The sequence below is a fragment of the Myxine glutinosa genome, chromosome 10 (assembly GCF_964187855.1).
Source record: "Myxine glutinosa chromosome 10, kmMyxGlut1.1, whole genome shotgun sequence".
Lineage (NCBI taxonomy): Eukaryota > Metazoa > Chordata > Myxini > Myxiniformes > Myxinidae > Myxine > Myxine glutinosa.
Window position 1 is genome coordinate 37,587,682 of NC_136270.1, and position 24,185 is coordinate 37,611,866.

The window sequence follows — 24,185 nt, forward strand, 5'->3', positions numbered from 1 at the left end:
CCGAGTGTGGATTGGGAGCAGGAACCGAGTGTGGATTGGGAGCAGGAACCGAGTGTGGATTGAGGGAATTAACCGAGTGTGGATTGAGAAAAGGAACCGAGTGTGGATTGGGAGCAGGAACCGAGTGTGGATTGGGAGCAGGAACCAAGTGTGGATTGAGAGCAGGAACCGAGTGTGGATTGGGAGCAGGAACCGAGTGTGGATTGGGAGCAGGAACCAAGTGTGGATTGAGAGCAGGAACCGAGTGTGGATTGGGAGCAGGAACCAAGTGTGGATTGAGAGTAGGAACCAAGAGTGGATTGAGAGCAGGAACCGAGTGTGGATTGGGAGCAGGAACCGAGTGTGGATTGAGAGTAGGAACCGAGTGTGGATTGAGAGCAGGAACCGAGTGTGGATTGAGGGAATGAACCGAGTGTGGATTGAGAACAGGAACCGAGTGTGGATTGAGGGAATGAACCGAGTGTGGATTGAGAACAGGAACCGAGTGTGGATTGAGAGCAGGAACCGAGTGTGGATTGAGAGCAGGAACCGAGTGTGGATTGGGAGCAGGAACCGAGTGTGGATTGAGAGCAGGAACCGAGTGTGGATTGAGGGAATGAACCGAGTGTGGATTGAGAACAGGAACCGAGTGTGGATTGAGGGAATGAACCGAGTGTGGATTGAGAACAGGAACCGAGTGTGGATTGAGAGCAGGAACCGAGTGTGGATTGAGGGAATGAACCGAGTGTGGATTGGGAGCACGAACCGAGTGTGGATTGAGGGAATGAACCGAGTGTGGATTGAGAGTAGGAACCGAGTGTGGATTGAGAGCATGAACCGAGTGTGGATTGGGAGCAGGAACCGAGTGTGGATTGAGAGCAGGAACCGAGTGTGGATTGAGGGAATGAACCGAGTGTGGATTGAGAACAGGAACCGAGTGTGGATTGAGGGAATGAACCGAGTGTGGATTGAGAACAGGAACCGAGTGTGGATTGAGAGCAGGAACCGAGTGTGGATTGAGAGCAGGAACCGAGTGTGGATTGGGAGCAGGAACCGAGTGTGGATTGAGAGCAGGAACCGAGTGTGGATTGAGGGAATGAACCGAGTGTGGATTGAGAACAGGAACCGAGTGTGGATTGAGGGAATGAACCGAGTGTGGATTGAGAACAGGAACCGAGTGTGGATTGAGAGCAGGAACCGAGTGTGGATTGAGGGAATGAACCGAGTGTGGATTGGGAGCACGAACCGAGTGTGGATTGAGGGAATGAAACGAGTGTGGATTGAGAGTAGGAACCGAGTGTGGATTGAGAACAGGAACCGAGTGTGGATTGAGAGCAGGAACCGAGTGTGGATTGGGAGCAGGAACCGAGTGTGGATTGAGAGCAGGAACCGAGTGTGGATTGAGGGAATGAACCGAGTGTGGATTGAGAACAGGAACCGAGTGTGGATTGAGGGAATGAACCGAGTGTGGATTGAGAACAGGAACCGAGTGTGGATTGAGAGCAGGAACCGAGTGTGGATTGAGGGAATGAACCGAGTGTGGATTGGGAGCACGAACCGAGTGTGGATTGAGGGAATGAACCGAGTGTGGATTGAGAGTAGGAACCGAGTGTGGATTGAGAGCATGAACCGAGTGTGGATTGGGAGCAGGAACCGAGTGTGGATTGAGAGCAGGAACCGAGTGTGGATTGAGGGAATGAACCGAGTGTGGATTGGGAGCACGAACCGAGTGTGGATTGAGGGAATGAACCAAGTGTGGATTGAGAGTAGGAACCGAGTGTGGATTGAGAGCAGGAGCCAAGTGTGGATTGGGAGCACGAACCGAGTGTGGATTGAGGGAATGAACCGAGTGTGGATTGAGGGAATGAACCGAGTGTGGATTGAGAGTAGGAACCGACTGTGGATTGAGAGCATGAACCGAGTGTGGATTGGGAGCAGGAACCGAGTGTGGATTGAGAGCAGGAACCGAGTGTGGATTGAGGGAATGAACCCAGTGTGGATTGGGAGCACGAACCGAGTGTGGATTGAGGGAATGAACCGAGTGTGGATTGAGAACAGGAACCCAGTGTGCATTGAGAGCAGGAGCCAAGTGTGGATTGGGAGCACGAACCGAGTGTGGATTGAGAGCAGGAACTGAGTGTGGATTGAGAGCAGGAACCGAGTGTGGATTGAGAGCAGGAACCGAGTGTGGATTGGGAGCAGGAACCGAGTGTGGATTGAGAGCAGGAACCGAGTGTGGTTTGAGGGAATGAACCGAGTGTGGATTGAGAACAGGAACCGAGTGTGGATTGAGAGCAGGAACCGAGTGTGGATTGAGAGCAGGAACTGAGTGTGGATTGAGAGCAGGAACCGAGTGTGGATTGAGAGCAGGAACCGAGTGTGGATTGGGAGCAGGAACCGAGTGTGGATTGAGAGCAGGAACCGAGTGTGGATTGAGGGAATGAACCGAGTGTGGATTGAGAACAGGAACCGAGTGTGGATTGAGGGAATGAACCGAGTGTGGATTGAGAACAGGAACCGAGTGTGGATTGAGAGCAGGAACCGAGTGTGGATTGAGGGAATGAACCGAGTGTGGATTGGGAGCACGAACCGAGTGTGGATTGAGGGAATGAACCGAGTGTGGATTGAGAGTAGGAACCGAGTGTGGATTGAGAGCATGAACCGAGTGTGGATTGGGAGCAGGAACCGAGTGTGGATTGAGAGCAGGAACCGAGTGTGGATTGAGGGAATGAACCGAGTGTGGATTGGGAGCACGAACCGAGTGTGGATTGAGGGAATGAACCGAGTGTGGATTGAGAGCAGGAACCGAGTGTGGATTGAGGGAATGAACCGAGTGTGGATTGGGAGCACGAACCGAGTGTGGATTGAGGGAATGAACCGAGTGTGGATTGAGAGTAGGAACCGAGTGTGGATTGAGATCATGAACCGAGTGTGGATTGGGAGCAGGAACCGAGTGTGGATTGAGAGCAGGAACCAAGTGTGGATTGAGGGAATGAACCGAGTGTGGATTGGGAGCACGAACCGAGTGTGGATTGAGGGAATGAACCGAGTGTGGATTGAGAACTGGAACCCAGTGTGCATTGAGAGCAGGAGCCAAGTGTGGATTGGGAGCACGAACCGAGTGTGGATTGAGAGCAGGAACCGAGTGTGGATTGAGAGCACGAACCGAGTGTGGATTGAGAGCAGGAACCAAGTGTGGATTGAGGGAATGAACCGAGTGTGGATTGGGAGCACGAACCGAGTGTGGATTGAGGGAATGAACCGAGTGTGGATTGAGGGAATGAACCGAGTGTGGATTGAGAAGAGGAACCATTTGTGGATTGAGAAGAGGAACCAAGTGTGGATTGAGGGAATGAACCGAGTGTGGATTGGGAGCACGAACCGAGTGTGGATTGAGGGAATGAACCGAGTGTGCATTGAGAGCAGGAGCCAAGTGTGGATTGGGAGCACGAACCGAGTGTGGATTGAGAGCAGGAACCGAGTGTGGATTGAGAGCAGGAACCGAGTGTGGATTGAGAGCACGAACCGAGTGTGGATTGAGAGCAGGAACCGAGTGTGGATTGAGGGAATGAACCGAGTGTGGATTGGGAGCACGAACCGGGTGTGGATTGAGGGAATGAACCGAGTGTGGATTGAGGGAATGAACCGAGTGTGGATTGAGGGAATGAACCGAGTGTGGATTGAGGGAATGAACCGAGTGTGGATTGAGAAGAGGAACCATTTGTGGATTGAGAAGAGGAACCGAGTGTGGATTGTGGGAATGAACCGAGTGTGGATTGAGGGAATGAACCGAGTGTGGATTGAGAAGAGGAACCGAGTGTGGATTGAGAAGAGGAACCGAGTGTGGATTGAGAGCAGGAACCGAGTGTGGATTGAGGGAACGAACCGAGTATGGATTGAGGGAACGAACCGAGTGTGGATTGAGGGAACGAACCGAGTGTGGATTGAGGGAACGAACCAAGTGTGGATTGAGGGAATGAACCGAGTGTGGATTGAGAAGAGGAACCGAGTGTGGATTGAGAAGAGGAACCGAGTGTGGATTGAGAGCAGGAACCGAGTGTGGATTGTGGGAATGAACCGAGTGTGGATTGAGGGAATGAACCGAGTGTGGATTGAGGGCATGAACCGAGTGTGGGTTGAGGGAATGAACCGAGTGTGGATTGAGAGCAAGAACCGAGTGTGGATTGAGGGAATGAACCGAGTGTGGATTGAGGGAATGAACCGAGTGTGGATTGAGGGAATGAACCGAGTGTGGATTGAGGGAATGAACCAAGTGTGGATTGAGAAGAGGAACCGAGTGTGGATTGAGAAGAGGAACCGAGTGTGGATTGAGAGCAGGAACCGAGTGTGGATTGAGGGAACGAACCGAGTATGGATTGAGGGAACGAACCGAGTGTGGATTGAGGGAACGAACCGAGTGTGGATTGAGGGAACGAACCGAGTGTGGATTGAGGGAATGAACCGAGTGTGGATTGAGGGAACGATCCGAGTATGGATTGAGGGAACGAACCGAGTGTGGATTGAGAGCAGGAACCGAGTGTGGATTGAGGGAACGAACCGAGTATGGATTGAGGGAACGAACCGAGTGTGGATTGAGGGAACGAACCGATGGTGGATTGAGGGAATGAACCAAGTGTGGATTGAGGGAACGAACCGAGTATGGATTGAGGGAACGAACCGAGTGTGGATTGAGGGAACGAACCGATTGTGGATTGAGGGAATGAACCAAGTGTGGATTGAGGGAATGAACCGAGTGTGGATTGAGAAGAGGAACCGAGTGTGGATTGAGAAGAGGAACCGAGTGTGGATTGAGAGCAGGAACCGAGTGTGGATTGTGGGAATGAACCGATTGTGGATTGAGGGCATGAACCGAGTGTGGGTTGAGGGAATGAACCGAGTGTGGATTGAGAGCAAGAACCGAGTGTGGATTGAGGGAATGAACCGAGTGTGGATTGAGGGAATGAACCGAGTGTGGATTGAGTGAATGAACCGAGTGTGGATTGAGAGCATGAACCGAGTGTGGATTGAGAGCAAGAACCGAGTGTGGATTGAGAGCAAGAACCGAGTGTGGATTGAGGGAATGAACCGAGTGTGGATTGAGGGAGTGAACCGAGTGTGGATTGAGGGAATGAACCGAGTGTGGATTGAGGGAATGAACCGAGTGTGGATTGAGAGCACGAACCGAGTGTGGATTGAGAGCACGAACCGAGTGTGGATTGAGAGCACGAACCGAGTGTGGATTGAGAGCACGAACCGAGTGTGGATTGAGAGCACGAACCGAGTGTGGATTGAGAGCACGAACCGAGTGTGGATTGAGAGAATGAACCGAGTGTGGTTGAGAGCACGAACCGAGTGTGGATTGAGAGCACGAACCGAGTGTGGATTGAGAGCACGAACCGAGTGTGGATTGAGAGCACGAACCGAGTGTGGATTGAGAGCACGAACCGAGTGTGGTTGAGAGCACGAACCGAGTGTGGATTGAGAGCACGAACCGATTGTGGATTGAGAGCACGAACCGAGTGTGGATTGAGAGCACGAACCGAGTGTGGATTGAGAGCACGAACCGAGTGTGGATTGAGAGCACGAACCGAGTGTGGATTGAGAGCACGAACCGAGTGTGGATTGAGAGCACGAACCGAGTGTGGATTGAGAGCACGAATCGAGTGTGGATTGAGAGTATGAACCGAGTGTGGATTGAGAGCACGAACCGAGTGTGGATTGAGAGCACGAACCGAGTGTGGATTGAGAGCACGAACAGAGTGTGGATTGAGAGCATGAACCGAGTGTGGATTGAGAGCACGAACCGAGTGTGGATTGAGAGCACGAACAGAGTGTGGATTGAGAGCATGAACCGAGTGTGGATTGAGAGCACGAACCGAGTGTGGATTGAGAGCACGAACCCAGTGTGGATTGAGAGCACGAACCGAGTGTGGATTGAGAGTAGGAACCGAGTGTGGATTGAGAGCACGAACCGAGTGTGGATTGAGAGCATGAACCGAGTGTGGATTGAGAGCACGAACCGAGTGTGGATTGAGAGCACGAACCCAGTGTGGTTGAGAGCACGAACCGAGTGTGGATTGAGAGTAGGAACCGAGTGTGGATTGAGAGTAGGAACCGAGTGTGGATTGAGAGCACGAACCGAGTGTGGATTGAGAGCACGAACCGAGTGTGGATTGAGAGCATGAACAGAATGGGGAATGTTGGAACGATCCAAATGGGAATTGAAAGACATAGTTGGAAATGGGGAGACATGGGCTATTCTAATAGCAAAGCATGTTCCCATTCCCGATCCCTTAGACAAGGGGGAAAGGTGTGTCTTCACACAGACTAAGAAATTATTATCTCGGGATTCCTAAAGTGCACAGGGAGGCCCTCCACCCAGGGATACATTTTCCAAAAGCACAACAATGTTGTATTACCAGCAAGCCCATGGGCCCCAGGCCCACTCTTTGTTGCGTTATTTGTCGCCCTAATGTTTTTTTTTTTTTGGAATTCTAAGATTGGTTATCGGATACAGTTGTGGAGTGTATTTACGTCACTTTCCAGGAGCCTATCACAGTGCACCTACCCTCACACAGCCTGACACAGCCATTATCAACTTTGTGTGACCAGTGGTTTGGGAGTAGATGCAAAACTGACAGACAGACATTCGATCTCATATGTAATCCAGTTTTGTAAGTCTGCAAATGCATAGCCGAAGACGTTTGGTTGAAATTTACCATTTTTAAAGACAAGTGTTACAATTTTCTTCTTTCTGTGATTGGAAGTGATTGGTAGGTGATTGGTAGGTATCGAAAATTAAACAGTAAATCTTGATGCCGGAAGAGCTGGAATCATTGGAATGAGAAATCCTCTAACGCTGTGCAGAAGTGTAACACGGACTGATTAGAGGTGCCTGGAGTACTCGTCCTGTGTTCTGTGTAACGCTCCTCGCAGATTGAAGAGACTGAATTATGGGCATGGACAGAGAAACAACAAATGCGAATCACCAGTGCAGGTCCAGAGCTCTCTCGTCATTGGATGACCATCTCGGATACGCTGCTGGCCCAGCGCCAAAAGCTTTGTGAACTGGTGGCCTCCTGGAACGCACGGTGAGCATTGTAACGTCACCACAAAGGTGCGTTAAGTTGTCTGTTAAGCTCGACAACTTCCGGTGATTCTAATCAAATGAACATGGTGATGGAATTTCTTTGGACGTTTTCCATATAAATGAACCTAGTGGAATTGCTTGGTGAAACCGCCTCATCCCACACCTCTGGTGGCTTGCACCTGCCTTCTCTTGGTTTAACACATGTATGCTTTTATTATTATAAGGGAATGCATTTTTATGCCTCCGTTGACGAACGTGGATGGAGGTTATGTTTTCACCCCTGTCTGTTTGTCCGTTTGTTTGTGAACAAGATATCTCAAAAGGTTGTGGACGGATTCGGACGAAATTTGGCAGAGATGTAGCGTATGTGACAAGGACGAAATGATTAGATTTTGGTGAAAATTCGGATTCGCATCCGGCTACTATAATTTTTTTACGTGATTCTTCACCATTGGGAGATCGGGCCAAAAACAATACATAGCAGGATACCTTTAAAAGTTGTGGACGGATTTGGATGAAACTTGGTGGAAATGTTGTGTGTGTGACAAGGAAAAATCGATTCAATTTTGGTGAAGATCTGAATATGAATTCGGATACGAGAATTATTTAATTTATTTAGTATTTCTTCACTATTGAGAGATCGGGCTAAAAGCGATATATAACATGATATTTAATAAAGTTATTGGCGAGTTATGACTAAACTTGGTGGACAGGCTGAGTGTTTGACAAGGACTATTCGATTTGATTTTGGTGAAGATCTGAATATGGATTCGGATACAAGATTTTTATTTATTTTAAGTGATTCTTCACCATTGAGCGATCAGGCGAAAAGCGATATATAACATGATATTTCATAAAGTTATTGGCGAGTTATGACTAAACTTGGTGGACGAGTTGGTCAGGTGACAAGAACAAGCCGATTAGATTGTGGTTCAGGTCCGAATCCAGATTCAGCCTATCACTGGGATATAAAACATAAACTGTTCAGCCTGGCGGAGGTATGCACTCTACCGAGTACTGTTCTAGTTGTACCTGAACTAGACGTCAATTTACATCAATTTCATGTTTTCATAAAGATCTCTGAGGATGATTAGCTCACCTGGAACGAAGTTCAGGTCAGCTTATGCGATGGCGCGTCGTCCGTCCATAAACACTTGAAACTTCGTCTCCGAAACCGCTGATGGGATTGCGACCAAATTTGGCACAAATGATATTTGTTGTGTTGTGACTAAAGTTTGTTCACAGCATTAAAAAAAACATTTGGGGTTCAAGGGGATCTACCGGGGGTCAAAGTGGATCTAGGCTTGACCCCCCCCCCCCCCCCCCAAACTAGGAATTTGCTTTTTCCTCTGAAACTACACACATTATTTCGATGAAACTTGACCACAATCTTCACCACCCTTGATGTACCAAAGTTTGTTCACGGCATTGGAAAAATTGGGGTCTGTGGAGGTACACAGGGTGGGGGAGGGGCTGCCCCCCAAAATAGGTATTTTATTGATTGTTTGTTTAAAGTCTTGTGATTATGTTACTATTATTTTACATGCTGCCCTGTCTGCTAGCAACCATTGAAATTGATTTAAAATACCTTTAGTCAGTGCAGTACACTGTTTATTCTACCAGGTGAGCACCAGGGTTATTACCTCTATGTTTTTGGATAAGTGAATATTAGGGTGGTCCACAGATATATGTAATATTTAATACTATTAAAAATCCATGCTCCACAAGGCTGCCCTTGTTCCTATGTTTATAAAGATCATATGAACCAAATATGAGGTCAATTGGAACTTATTTAGATGTTGCTCAAAAAATAACATTTTTTATTTATCCTGTTTTTGTCAGATGGCAGAAACTCGCAGCTCTTCCACAGTTTGGTTGCTGGGCAAGTCTGAAAAGGAAATAATATGTGGGGGACTATCAACCAAAGGACACACATTGCAGAAAATGGTGTACCATCACATACAAGAACACCATACAGGTCGTGAAAGTGCCAAACTTAGTGTACAAGCTGTGTGTGCATACTGGGCGAAAGCACGAATTCCAGTTCAGAGAGTAGATTCCTGTGAGCGCCAACTTTTGAAGCTGTATGATGCCGACAAACTGGTAAAGAAAAATAGAACGAAGACATTCGAAAACTATAGAGTGAAGGAGCAGATGTTCAAAGATGATCTTCAATCCCTCTTCGATATCTCACCAAATGATGCGCTTGAGAAAATGGAGAATGAAGAAGACAAAGCATTCCTTATCATGCAGCGTGAGGATCCCTCAAGTTCACGTATGGGATCTGTGGACAACACTGGCAGTGAAGGAGAACAGAAAGCGTATCAGGCTTAAGAATGAAGATAAAAGAAAGAAGAAACATGCTGCTGAGACTAACAACAATGCAATCTGTTCCATCAACATCAGCTGTGGTTGATGATGATGATGAGTCTGAGATTGAAAGCTCCGATTCAGGGGACAATGAATTCAAACTCCAAAGTCCATCTTCTGCCAAACAGGTGAAAAAGGCTCCCATCCAGGTGATCACTCCAGCAATAGTGGCAACTCTGGACAGAGTAAATCTCTCAGATCGGCATGCTATGTTTGTGGCCAGTGCTTTTTCACAATCTCTTGGTCATACCATTGAAGACAAGTGCAAGCCAACAATAATAAATAATTTGAGTTATTGAAAATAGATAATTATCTTTGAATTGATGTATGATGCTAAAAATTATATATCTTATTATTGATTAAAATTTGTCAACATTTTGAGCAACCTCTAAATATTGTCCAATCAAGCTCAAATTTTCACCATAAACTACTTTCTTCAATAGGAATAGGGGCAGGCTTGTGGAGAAATGAAAATCCAATCTTCAAATTTTTGGGCCACCCGAGTGAATATGGTTTTCAGCAACATATATTATGATTAGGTAAATGTTGTTTTATTGTAACTTTGGCTGGTGGTAAGCTTGTCTTTTTTTGAACTACTACTCTTCCATTTATCAGTGTTGTCTGGCACACAATGTTCCACAGACGGAAGGTTACGCCTTGCTTTCAAAGGATTGGAACACACCGCTTTGTAACCAGAAACAAAAGTGTGCTTTCCTAACCCCTTACGCCCTCCTCCCATTCATTCCCCTTCTTGCACCTTTTCACGTGGGCACAAATACTGTATCGCAAAATGTACCACAAATTGGATTATAAAGGAAGTTTGTGTGCACATGTGCATTTGCAGCCTTCAAGAGTTATTCCTGCAGGAAAAAGGGAAGAAGAAGCAAGTTGTGCCCCCTAGCCCGAGTCGCCTGCGGCAGGCTGATGACAGGGTAGGCATTGAGCACCAAACGCCGTAGGATTGTTTTGTGGTATAGGCGAATCCAGTGGCCCAAGTAGTGGATTCTGGGCTCCGTTGATCAAAATGAGGTTATAATCAAAATTTAAACGAGGACAGAGAAAGTTGGTAGAATCGAGTAATTAGCGGACTGCACATCAGCTTGTTGGGGTAAAATGCAGAAAGATGTGAAGACGAATGGATATCGATAAATATCTGCGAGAAGCAATGTTTTTTTGAGGATAATTACGTCAACCTAGCTCAGTCAGCTGATCTCAACACTCGTGCCATTGAAATGAGTGAAAAGCTCAAATGAGCAACCCAAAGATTAAAATTTATGATTGTAGTTTATTTAATTATTCGTTCATTTTGTTTTGTGTGACAGAACAACTCTCAAGATGCACCATCTCCTCGAATTGGTTCTTCAAGCAACGATGGAGGTGATTGTAAACTTGTCGCACTTTTTTTTATGCTTCCGCAGCCGAAGGCCGAGGCGTCATGTTTTCGGGTTGTCCATCCGTGTGCCTGTTTTCGTATTTATGTTTTGTTACCACGATAACATGTGAACCACTGAAGGGATTTCAACCAAACCTGACACAAATGTGGACTGTAATACCACAAAACTGACCTCACTTTGGGTTCAATAGGTCAAAGGTCATGTTCTCTTTTAAAATCACGTTGCAGACTGACTCGACTTTGAAGCATCTGATGTTTTTCTCTTTTGTTTCTCTCGCTTTCTCTCTCATGTGACCTTTGGTTGAGATTAAGCGTAACAGTGGGGTGACATCTAATGTGGGTGGAGGCATATCCATCGACACATTCACATCAATTTCAGTAGTTTTTGATTTCGTTTCGTAATCATGTTTGGTTTTGTGTTTCCCCCCCCCCCCCCCCCCTTATATTTTTATGGCTACAAAAGAGCGTGGCAGCTCCATGAGCTCCATCGACCTTCCCTACGGAGCCCTACTCGAGCCGCCCTTGCAGTATGAACCCCCGTCCTACGACGTGGAGTCTGAGGCAAGCATTGGAGCCGACGGTGAGTCTCTCGACGGAAAAGATTGTGAGAGGGTTTTTTAACTTTGCAATTGACGCACAATGTAAGGGTAGGTCAAGGTTGATGTGGAATTTATTTCATCCATTAAACATAGAAGTACAGTACAGGGAAGTTGCTGAAACATCACCAATTTTCAAGGTATTCATACTTCTCCAGTAGATGTAGTCACACCTGTGATGGCATCTGCATATAAACATTCTGGCCTGTTATGCAGCCATTTCAAGAGAAGTGCTTTGACATCATCATTAGTAAAATCGACCTGACCCATATGTTTCCCGAGTGGTCCAAAGATGAAAACCATGCGGTGACAGGTGTGGACTGCACAGAGCAAGATTTGGAACTTTCCAAGCCACCTGCACTCGCGTACTTGTGCTCACATCGTGAAACCACGGCTTGCGACAGCATACCTGGCCTGTGTATAACAAGTCGTTGATGTTTTGGCCATTGATGTTTTTTTCCCCATTCAAGAACTTTCACGTGAATGAAACCATTGAGGTCACAAAGCACTTGACACGCGCTTTCTGGCTGATAGCACAACCATGGAAAGAGAATTTTGGTGGTGGGGACCAATCCATACCGGCTTATCTCCGATTCCGGTGTGAAATGATGGGCCAATGTCTCGTCACACATCTGTCAGGTCTTCATTAAATCGTCTCCGTCGCTCTAGTTGCGTTCCAGAAGCAATGTTGCAATGGCTGCGTAACTTGCTTGAACACGAGGACCTTTGGTAACCCACCTTGCATTGGCCTTATTGAGTTGCAATTGAAAATGAATGATCGTTTCAACACCACCAACGACGACGTCCATTTATTTTGCTGTTACAGATGCGGCGATCCAGCAATTCTCCACGATTAGTTGCGCAACGCTTCAATGCTTGCATGATTGACAGCAGTTTGTTGCATCTGAGCATCTTTAACGTCATGCACCAATTCATGGCCATTTTTGAACTCGTCGCACCATTTAAGTACAAAGAATTTCATGAATGACGTGCATCAGGAGTGAGGTGATTTTGTGATTTTGGTGAGGTCAGAGGTCATGTCAGGTAAAAATGTGATATTTGGTAACAGCTGAATGGATTTATATCAAAGTTGGTGCAATTATGTCTAATGATGTAATAATAATGTGGGCGAAGGCATATCAGTCGACGTCGTGACGTTAAAGAGTGGCGTTCTCGTTTCTTTATTTGACATCATACGGATGTCAATGAACACTCGTTTTACTCTGTGCGCATTGCACATCACGTGCAACAAATTTCACTTCCCTGTGTCTTGTATTTATTGTTTTATTGTTTTGTTTTTTTTAACTCTTCTGTACACCGCCCTTGAGGCTCGGTTTGCAAGCCACCGTCTACAATTGCAATAGAAGAGACATAATTACTCTTTTATGGAAAATGTTTTTCAAGTTTGTTTTATCCTCAAAAATAGACCATAGTGAACACACCTTTGTTTTAAAAGATTGGTCTTTAAAACTTACCCTTATGAAGGGGGATATAGATCTGTACAAACACACAAACTGACATTGTGTTTTATATGATAGATTCCTCATTTCGGCTTTCTGCGGACTTCACTGGAAATGCACACTTTTTTTCTTTTTTCTTCTTTTTTTCAGAATCGAGGCTCGTGAAAGAGCCAAGACATCATACGTCTTATAGACGTCATACCGTCATACGTCTTTTTTTTTTTTTGGATACAGAATCGAGGCTCGTGAAAGCTAAGACATCATACGTCCTATAGACGTCATAACGTCATACGTCTTCTTTTTTTTGTATACAGAATCTAGGCTCGTGAACGCTAAGACATCATACGTCTTATAGAGGTCATAACGTCATACGTCTTTTTTTTTTTGTATACAGAATCGAGGCTCGTGAAAGCTAAGACATCATACGTCTTATAGACGTCATAACGTCGTCTTTTTTTTTTTGGTATACAGAATCGAGGCTCTTGAAAGAGCTGAGACATCAGACGTCTTATAGACGTCATAACGTCATACATCTTTCTTTTTCTTTTTTTTGGATACAGAAACGAGGCTCGTGAAAGCTAAGACATCATACGTCTTATAGACGTCATAACGTCGTATTTTTTTTTTTGTATACAGAATCGAGGCTCTTGAAAGAGCTAAGACATCATACGTCTTATAGATGTCATAACGTCATACGTCTTCTTTTTTTTTTTGTATACAGAATCGAGGCTCGTGAAAGAGCTAAGACATCATCATACGACTTGATCGAAGGTGGAGGAAGATCATGCTTTCACCCCTATCTGTGTCTGTCTTTGCCTGTCTGTGTGTTTGTCTGTGAGCAGGATGTCTAAAAAGTTATGGACGGATTCGGACGAAACTTTGTGGACAGGTTGGGTGTGTGACGAGAACAAGCCGATTAGACTTTGGTTCAGGTCCGGATGCAGATTGGGCCTATCAACAAAACGTAAACTGTTCAGCCTGGCGGAGGTATGCGCTCTACCAAGTGTTCTAGCTAACAAAGCAATTAGAATGTCATGGAAGAAGTTTTCTATTCAATGGCAGCTAATTATGTTAGCTATCATGAGGATGATGGTGGTAGATATGTACGTATTCCTGATAAATAATAATAATTAATAAGAGTTCCTGTTCAAGGGACTTCAACCATGGAGGGGAGGCCATTAGGCCCATCAAATCCTACACTATGAATGTTTATCCTTGTTCTGTCCTTTTTAAATGCTGTTCTAATGAAGCTCATTATAATGAGTCACTTTTGGTGGAGATCTGGTTTTATTGAGTACGGTACATGTTATCTCTTGTAATGAACAGTGAAATATTTAATTTCCAACTCTTGCGGTGAATTGTCGTATATTTGCTGCTAATTATTTCTTTTAAAAAACCGACAATGTTGATGAATCTTGTGTTTTGCTTGCGTTGCTGCTATGTTGTGTAGACGGGGTAGACGGTGCGCTATCTGGCTCCATAGAGGGACAGGTGAAAGAAAAGTCAACGATGAAGGCCATCATTGCTACATTCTTGCCCAGCAGCAGCTACAGTCCTATCTTGCTGCCTTTGTGAGTACATGTTTAGGTTGACATTGTTTCGGGGGCGAGGGGACGGGAGGTTGCATCCTTCATCGTTTTTCACTATGCTGATGCGATTCAATATTGTGGTTAAGAAGCACTGATTTCCTGTGCTCGGGATTCCATTGCTCAGGCTCAACTTTTCAGATTATATCTTTTTTTGTTTGTTTATGGTGCGTCTCCTTGCTTTTGCTAGCAATCCTGAAAATCACTACCTGTTTGAGCAAGAGCGTGTGCCGGTTGTGGTCTGTGAGAAGGAACCAAGTTCAATCATTGTATTTGCGCTAAGGTAAGACTGCCTGCTTTGCCAGACAATCACAGTGCATAATCGTAGGTACTTACCAGGTCCGGATTTGCGTTGACCCTTTGCTTCTGTTCTTTTTTAACTCAACTGGACTATGTCCAGCTGAGTTTTTGTCGACACCCAGTGTCCGTCGTCCGTCATCCGTCTGTCGTCTGTCTGTCTGTCTGTCTGTCTGTCTGTCGTCTGTAAACAATTCGACGTCTATGCTCTAAAAGTCACAAATATTGATTAAATTGGATGAAACTTGTTATGCAGCATCTTTAAGACATAAACTAGTTTGGGATTGCATTTTGGCGTTGCACGCCCAAAAATGGGCGTGGCAGGGCGGCCATATTGAAAATCAATTTTTGTCATATATTTTTTAGCACATACAAACCATATAGTTTGTGGTTCTATTATGCATATTCTAACCATATTGATATAGACCAGTTGAGTTCAGGTTCCCTGGAACCTCTCTCTGGTTGCTTTGTCGACCATTCACCATTGTCGCTTCAGATGCTTTAAATATTTTATTGTTTTTATTTCAATCTTATTTTCGTTTTGGTGAGAATTGCTAGCTTTTTATTTTATTTTTTTACATTGTTACTTATGACTCACGACTGGATTTCCAAATTGCTTGACTGTTTCTCTTTTACAAGGTTATACAAGGAGTTTTGATGCAAGCGGCCATTTGGCCCATCTTGCCTGTATGATGTTGACGCCACATTAATTCAGTGTATCAGTTCATCGACTTATGTTCATTGGAGAGAGTGGGGGTGGGAGAGGAAAAGGAGTGGGGAGAACAGTAGGTCAGGCATCAGGATATCAGCATTGTGATGTGTTTATTTGTATTTGCTTTTTTGGGGCAGGTTAGGAGGAGGAGGGATATGGAGAGAGATGAGGTGGTTGTAGGGTGATGAATGAAAAAACAGCACATTCGTCTTTTGACGAGACTCTCGCAGATATAATTGCTACACATGTGCTGTACTTGTACAGCGATGGCGATGTTAATGATGGCGTCAGTAAAGAAGAGTTGATGGAGATGATGATGGAGGATGTTTTGAGGGGGTTATTGTGTTGAGGACTTGACAACCCATGTTAATTAGGTGATTAATGTGGCAAATAGTTCACCAACCCACAATTACACCTGCGCATTGCCCACAATCGGCAAACCTTACCTCAAACCTTTAGCTGCTCCATCCACCCACTCCGCCATCACCCCTTCCACTGCTCATCCTTCAGAGAAAAAAATATATATTTTAATATTTCCTTGAAACCAATGTGGCTGCCACAACACGTGACTAATGAAGTCATCGTTATTAAAATACAGTGCAGTATATGCACCAAGGGTAGAAGATCATATTATGTGTTAAGTCTTGTATCAATCAGTGAATGTATCGATATAATTTATTTCTCGCATTGACATGTCGATATAATTTTTTAATAGCACATTAAATGTGTTTCTCAATCGTGCTGCTCATCTATTAATAGCACATTAAATGTGTGTTTCACAATCGTTCTGTTCATCTGTTAATAGCACATTAAATGTGTTTCCCAATCATGCTGCTCATCTGTTAATAGCACATTAAATGTGTGTTTCCCAATCGTGCTGTTCATCTGTTAATAGCATATTAAATGTTTCCCAATCATGCTGCTCATCTGTTAATATCAAATTAAATGTTTCCCAATCATGCTACTCATCTATTAATTGCACATTAAATGTGTTTCCCAATAGTGCTGCTCATCTTTTAATAGCACATTAAATGTGTTTCCCAATCGTGCTGCTCATTTTTTAATAGCACATTAAATGTGTTTCCCAAACATGCTGCTCATCTTTTAATAGCACATTAAATGTGTTTCCCAATTGTGCTGCTCATCTTTTAATAGGGCATTAAATGTGTTTCCAAATCGTGCTGCTCATCTTTTAATACCACATTAAATGTGTTTCCCAATCATGCTGCTCATCTTTTAATAGCACATTAAATGTGTTTCCCAATCGTGCTGCTCATCTTTTACTAGCACATTAAATGTGTTTCCCAATCGTGCTGCTCATCTTTTAATAGGGCATTAAATGTGTGTTTCCCAATCGTGCTGCTCATCTTTTACTAGCACATTCAATGCGTGTTTCCCAATCGGCCTGTTACCGGATTTTGCCGCATGTTGTGACCACAGTGTGGTTATTCTTGTCCATTGCATGATGACAAGGAATTGTAAAAGCTTTCAGCCATTACAGAGATTGGGGTGTGAACTTGGCATTTGTACAGTTTCCTGTTGCATGTATTTTTCCCATTCAGCATCCGTCCGAGGGTACGCAGGAGAATGGGAGGTAGGCTAGTAATTCAACCTCTGAGGTCTGCATTAGAATAACTGCCAGGATTTTTAAAATGGCTTATTATTTGGGTTCAAATTCCAACAATAATCTTAGGTGCGACAACAAATCCAAAACTTTTTTGTAATTTAAATATATAAGAATATATTGTTGCGGATCTTCGAAGCCCGTTCCCGTTACAAAGGGGAGATTAAACCCCCTTTTTCCCCCTGGGTCTTCGAAACCGCGAGACCGAGTCGCCACTTCCGGGCAAATGTGGAAAAGGGTTTCGGGACAAATTCACACGTACCTTTGGTACCCACGCCGCAGCGGAAGTGGGGATCGAGCCTCGCACGAGCCACGCTTAATTGAGTACGCCCGAGCGGAATGCGTACCACGTGACTCATGCTGTTACTTTTCTATTGGAACCCGATTAGAGCGATTATATTCGCACCATGCGAAGCCAATGATGGAAAAGACAAAACGGTCAAATCAGAAGAAAGAACAGGGTTTATTTACACTATTGACAGGAATTGGTAGAAGGAAAGGGACACAGGGCAGAACTTAGTCAGTCTTATACTTAAACCCAGGCAATGGGCCCACTTACACACACGGGGAGATGGAGGAAGGATGAAGGATGTTCACGCGCCAAACGCGCCTGCTTCGGTCGCTCCTGGAACAGCTCACCCGGCGTGGCCCTCTGGCGGTCACAGCACGTATCCCGGCGAAGGCAGGCAGGAGGGAAATCCCACGTCTGTGGCCCGGCGCGGGTCGTTCTTTACAGCGCGCGATTAATACTGCGCAGGTGCGGGGAGCAGGGCAAAGTTCGTATACAACGAGGTAGTTCAGTTCATGGGCGATACGACTCAATACGAGGCAATGCTGACGCACGTTCTCAACTCATCTCATGGGCTGCGCAACTCATCTCCTGGGCTCATCTGAGGCGGGGGGCTCTGAGCAGGGTTATATGGCCCCTCCCCAGAGTCTCACTCGAATGTTCCAAACCCCACCTCTGCCGCAGTGGCAAGCCACTCCCCTCGAGCCCTGATTGGCGGCTCATGCTTACCGATGGCTCCTGCTCCTCCTGCCCCGCCTTCCTTCGGCCTCGGTCAACTTGTTCAGGCCTGCCGCGTGGTATTTCGGTGCCAATACCAAACCAAAGCGCCAAAAGGACACCTACTTTTCACTGGCCTACTCAATGCAAAACTAACACAGGAAAGGACTACGCTTACATTTACGAAGAAATAACTGAACTTAAGCGAGGCTACATGTTGTGGTGTAACTAACTAAGAGGGGAAATTAACCTTTATTACAAAACCGCAACAATATATATATGTATGTATGCAATTGCATATATATATATATATATATATATATATATATATATATATATATATGTATGTATGTATGTATGTATGTATGTATATATGTACAGTCACGTGAAAAAGTAAGTACACCCCATGTAAAGTTTTGACTTTTTCAACATATTTCAACATACAGTTATTGATCTTCATTTCAACAATATTGATAGATAAAGGTGATAAAATATAACAAATATCATGAAACATTTACATTTTGTAGTCCATTGTATAATTTAAATAAACATAAATGCAAATTTTGCATGTGGAAAAAGTAAGTACACCCTTGGCTCTAATAGGTCGTACGTTTCTTATAACTGTCTACATGTCTCTGACATCGACTGGGAGAAATTTTTGCCCACTTATCCATGCAGAATTAATTCAGCTGTGTGATGTTTGAGGGGTTTCTTGCATGCACAGCTCGTTTCAAATCCCCCACAACAACTCGATGGAATTTAGATCTGGGCTTTGACTTGGCCTCCATTTCTTTCTTTTCAGCAAATCCTTTGTGGATTTACTGGTATGTTTAGGGTCATTGTCATGTTGCAAGGTCCACCTTCGGTTGAGCTTCAACTTTCCGACAGATGGCCTCACATTATCCTCAAGCACCCTCTGGTACAATGAGGAATTCATAGTGGATTCTATGATGGTGAGCTGCCGAGGCTCTGATGCAGCAAAGCTGCCCCAAACCATAATATTTCCACCACCATGCTTTACAGTTGGTATCAGGTTCTTGTGGTCAAATGCTGTCTTTGGTTTTCCCCAAACATGTCTTCTGGTACTGTGGCCAAATAGCTCTACCCTTGACTCATCTGTCCAGAGCACATTGCTCCAGAAGTGCTGGTCTTTGCCGAGGTGTTCATTGGCAAACTTTAGTCTTGCCCTGATGTTCTTTCTGGACAGCGAAGGTTTCCTCCTGGCACACCTCCCACGTAGATCAAATTTGTGCAGCCTCTTTCTAATGGGAGACTCGTGCACTTTGACATCAACAGTGGCAAGAGCTACCTGTAGGTGTTCTTAGAGACTTCTTTCAGCATCTTGCGGTCTGCTCTCGGGCTGAACTTGCTGGGGAGGCCTGGCCTGAACAAGTTGGCAGTTGTTTGGAATCTTCTCCACTTGTAGATGATCTTCCAGACAGTCAAATGATTGTTTTCAAATTGTTTGGAGATCTTTTTAAATCCCTCCCAGACTCGTAGGCATCTATAACCTTCTTTCTGAAGGCCTCAGAGAGCTCTTTTGATCTAGGCATGGTGACGCCGCACACTTCAACAACAAAGAGCAAACCAAACTAAATGTCTGAGGTTTAAATAAGACAGGTTCCTCCAAGATCCTCTCTAACGATGTTCTAATCATTTGCACCTGAGCTGGTGCACCTGATTCTAATTTTAGGTATTTGAAGTAGTGATAAATGTCGGGGTGTACGTACTTTTTCCACATGCGAAATTTGCATTTATGTTTATTTAATTTATACAATGGACTACAAAATGTAAATGTTTCATGATATTTGTTATATTATATCACCTTTGTCTATCAATATTGTTGAAATGAAGATCAAATAGCTGTATGTTGAAATATGATGAAAAAGTCAAAACTTTACATGGGGTGTACTTACTTTTTCACATGACTGTATATATATATATATATATATATATATATATATATATATATATATATATATATATATATATATATATATATATATAGTATATATATAGTATATATATATATATATATATATATATATATATATACTATATATATATATATATATATATATATATATATTGTTACGGACGCGGTTAAGATGTTATTTTGACCGAGCGGTGGTGTATTACCGCGACCGAACAGTTATTCCCCGACTAATACCCGATTTGCCCCAAACTTTGGCCGGATCGCACCGCGGCTGCTCAATGAGGGAAAAGACTAAAACAACGAATGCAAAGAGGAAGACGAAGGCAAAGAAAGGTTTGGAAATACTACTAAATTTATTTACTATTTACACATATAAGTAGGAAGAAAGCAGTCACGTTTATTTACAACACATAAGACGCAGGTGACACAGTGCAAATACTAGCTTACCTACAGTCTTAATTAACCCAGGACAGAACAAACAAAAGACAGACTCACGCGGGGAATGACAGGAATGGCAGGAGGTGGATGGCTGGAGGTGAACGCTTGGTGGAGCCAACGCGGAGCTTGGTGGAGCTTTGGTGGAGGTGAACGCTTGGTGGAGGTGAACGCTTGGTGGAGCCAACGTGGAGCTTGGTGGAGCCTTGGTGGAGGTGAATGCTTGGTGGAGCCAACGCGGAGCTTGGTGGAGCCTTGGTGGAGGTGAACGCTTGGTGGAGCCAACGCGGCTGGTGGGGGGTTGGTGTGACGGGTTCTCTCTCCTTCCCTCACAAGCTTCAGGACTCTTTCTCTCTCTTTCTTAGTCCCACCCAGTCCAACAACTTCCTCTCTTGCTTAGTCCAACTCAAGGCCTTCCTGTCTTCTGATCTCCTCCCTCCTCGACTCTCTCTGGGGGCCTCTGCCTCGGGTTATATAAGCCCCACCCTTGACCCTTTGCGAACCTCCCCAAAACGTTCTCTCTCCGCCCTCTAAAGCCAACCCCTCGTTCTGGGTTGGTCGGCAAGGGCTGGTTCACTCCTCCCCTCTATGACGAGGTGGGGACCCGCCTTTCTTCCCCAACCCTGCCTCGTGGTCAATGGCGGATGAAGGGAAAACCGCCCAAAATGCAGTTGGCAATTGGAAGGGAGGTAATTGGCAATGGCACTCGAGGCCTGGCAAAGCCGAAAGGGGAAATGGAAGTTTTGGGAGTGGGAATGAAGGGAATCTATCTCTTTCACTGGTGCAATGGAGTATTTCTATTAATGGGAGACACAGCCTTACCCTAAAACACAGAATAAGATATTAGTGGGGCGGCTTAGCCCAAATATTCAAAAGAATTGTGCATTTTGTGAAACAAGCACCAAATTTGGCACAAATGTACATTAATATGTTGCGAACATTTTCAGATATTGGGCCACTTGAAATTCCGTAATTTTTTTTTTCAAATTTCGTAATTTCAAATTTTTCGGGTGACACCGTCACAATTTCGGTCTTCGAGGCCGGCCGATAGGCAAAGTGTGACCGGAAGGGACGAGGTTCTCCTGACCACGTGGCCCTCGATCTGGGAAGCGAGAGGCGTTCCATTAGTGGACGCGCCCCTCACGCCCCACTTTTGGGCGGCCCCGGCAGGCCGTTTGTTTTGACGTTCCGTGACAGGCCCCGCACCCCTACCTCCGGGCCGACCGGAAGCTTGTGCTGAGTACATCATACCTGAACAACTCAGTGAGGCAGAACACAACAGTGCACACCAGGGTGACCCCTTCAGTGCATAAACCAATTAACCTGTCCACTGCAGGGCATATAGAAATGAAGTTATTTTCTGCATATAATAATAATATAAGTTCAGTTCTATATAACAATTTCTGTTATCACCACTACCACTACCACTACAACTACCACTACTACAAGCTTTGTCTGGAATTTTGTGGACTAACAGACAAACAGACATACAGACAAGCTGGGATCAAAACATTACCTCCTTCCACCATTGAGTGTAGAGGTAAACATCATGGAAATTATATCATGCCCTAGATTTAATTCATGCTTACCCGTGTATTTGCTTCACTGGTTCACAAGGTCTTTTGCATACATGTAATTCAGACTCTCGTCTTCATTGCTGACCACACAATGTTCGCAACATATTAATGTACATTTGTGCCAAATTTGGTGCTTGTATCACAAAATGCACAATTCTTTTGAATATTTGGGCTAAGCCGCCCCACTATATCGGCCGGCCTCGAAGACCGAAATTGTGACGGTGTCACCCGAAAAATTTGAAATTACGAAATTTGAAAAAATTTGAAAAAAAAAATTACGGAATTTCAAGTGGCCCAATATCTGAAAATGTTCGCAACATATTAATGTACATTTGTGCCAAATTTGGTGCTTGTATCACAAAATGCACAACAGGTTTGCTATGCTGCTACACTATATAACTATCGAACAGGGGTATTCTATGATTGGCTGACGTGTATGCTTGTGGACTAATTATGGGACGCCCTTTTGACCTTTACACAGCTCCGGAGGCAGGAGGCGCAGAATAACAATAATAATAATAATAAAGCACACAATCAAAAAAAATACAGTCCTCATATCCGCAACACTGCACCCTCCTCCTCTTAGGCACGTCCCGGGCCTACAACTTTTATTTAGTGTGACACGTAGGTGTAGTTCCCTCTACTTTTAACCTGACCCTGAGTGCGACAGTTTTTAAAACATAAATAAATGTGTCCCGCTGCTCCATTGCACCCTGCCTAACAGACTTACGCCCACAGTTAACCGAATTGCGGAATGGTCTTCAAACTACACACTGACGGTGGGGAGCATTATTTACAATGACTCTGCTTTTATTTACAAGACTAACCCAGGACCTGTAATTGTTCTTTCTGGGGGGGAGACAGTCTGCTCTGCATCGACGCACCATGAAAGCACCCAAAAACGCACCAATACACACCCAAGCACCAATCGGTGCAGTCACCATTGTTCAAGAAAATAAAACCAACAACCCCTAACCCTGCAGGTGATCTCTTGCTCTTCGGCTCCCTCTGCTGGCTATTATTATGTCTTCCAGTTGTTGTCATTCTCTCTCATTTTCTTACTGGCGGCCTATTTGCAATAAAATGTGCCCAATGTGTCCTTTTTATTTTATTTTATTTATGGCCCACAGGGCCGACTACGTGTGGTTCACCTGTGGGGCATCGGTGCCCTGTGGCCAAGGTCCGCCAGCAAGATTTCGGGCCCTCATGGCCGGTTCCAGCAGAGGGGCCATGCCCCAACCCATGGGGTCCATCAGTGGTGCTCCGCCACAGGCATGTGGTCCATAATGTGGTGCATCGATGCAGACAGCTGGTTCTGGGAATTTCGGGCGCACAATGGCCGACCCACGCACGCTCCCCTCGGCGCCCAATGGCGCACAGGTCATGTGGGAGACAAAAGAGACAAATGAGCGAGGGGTAAGGTCACAAGGGTACACATCAATAAGGCAATGCAAGGCGAAATGCATACGGAGGGCGAAATGAGAAAGCTCGTCCCTACCGTACGTCACCCCCCTGTCACCTACACTACCCTTGCCCTTACCCCATATGTACAAAAATCTATACATTACCAATCCGTCGCTATCGTCACGTCTTCCCCATATTTCCCTTATACCAAATTTGTCTCCACAATCCCTCTACTTCAAAATTTGCCATCACCCAATTCGTCATCAATCCTCATAAGGAGGAAGAGATGGAACAACAAAGCACAATGTCACACCCACGTCATGATGCGTCTCACAATCCAAACATCTGCACAATAAAAAATAATCAAAACATGGCATGGTGTGGAGGTACGTCATCCCAGGTGAGTGGATGCAGATGGTGTGAGGAGACTCCAATCCTAACTATCCTCTAAATGACCTTAGCACACTTTACACTACCCGGGGTCTCTCCCTGCCAATCCATTGGCCAACTTACACAATGGGTTCTAAAAACCAATTCCCATTGACCAAACTGTGGTGCTTCTCAATTTGGGGTCTCACTCCCCCGATTCATCTCCCGGTGCCCTTGCACAATTTCTGGGCTGTGACGTGTAGCTCTCCCAGCAGGTCTACCCACCTGCACACCTCCACCACTGTAGTTGCCACCCGAGCTTACCTGCTCCTTACCTAACCTATCTAACTG

At 45.0% G+C, this 24,185-nt stretch overlaps 1 protein-coding gene across 6 annotated transcripts in view; it reads left to right on the forward strand.

Annotated features, from left to right (window-relative positions):
- The window catches only part of PIKFYVE (phosphoinositide kinase, FYVE-type zinc finger containing), a 156,790-nt gene that overhangs the window by 110,652 nt on the left and 21,953 nt on the right, over positions 1–24,185 (forward strand). For 5 of the 6 annotated variants that reach the window (XM_068127483.2, XM_068127486.2, XM_068127485.2 and 2 more), the window contains exons 28-33: positions 6,916–7,070; positions 10,284–10,371; positions 10,762–10,816; positions 11,296–11,412; positions 14,339–14,459; positions 14,665–14,757. In XM_068127483.2, the coding sequence (XP_067983584.2) occupies positions 6,916–7,070; positions 10,284–10,371; positions 10,762–10,816; positions 11,296–11,412; positions 14,339–14,459; positions 14,665–14,757 (629 nt within the window). Of the gene's footprint in view, positions 1–6,915; positions 7,071–10,283; positions 10,372–10,761; positions 10,817–11,295; positions 11,413–13,730; positions 13,876–14,338; positions 14,460–14,664; positions 14,758–24,185 lie in introns of all 6 variants that reach the window. The other variant, XR_013624711.1, reaches the window with a different exon arrangement.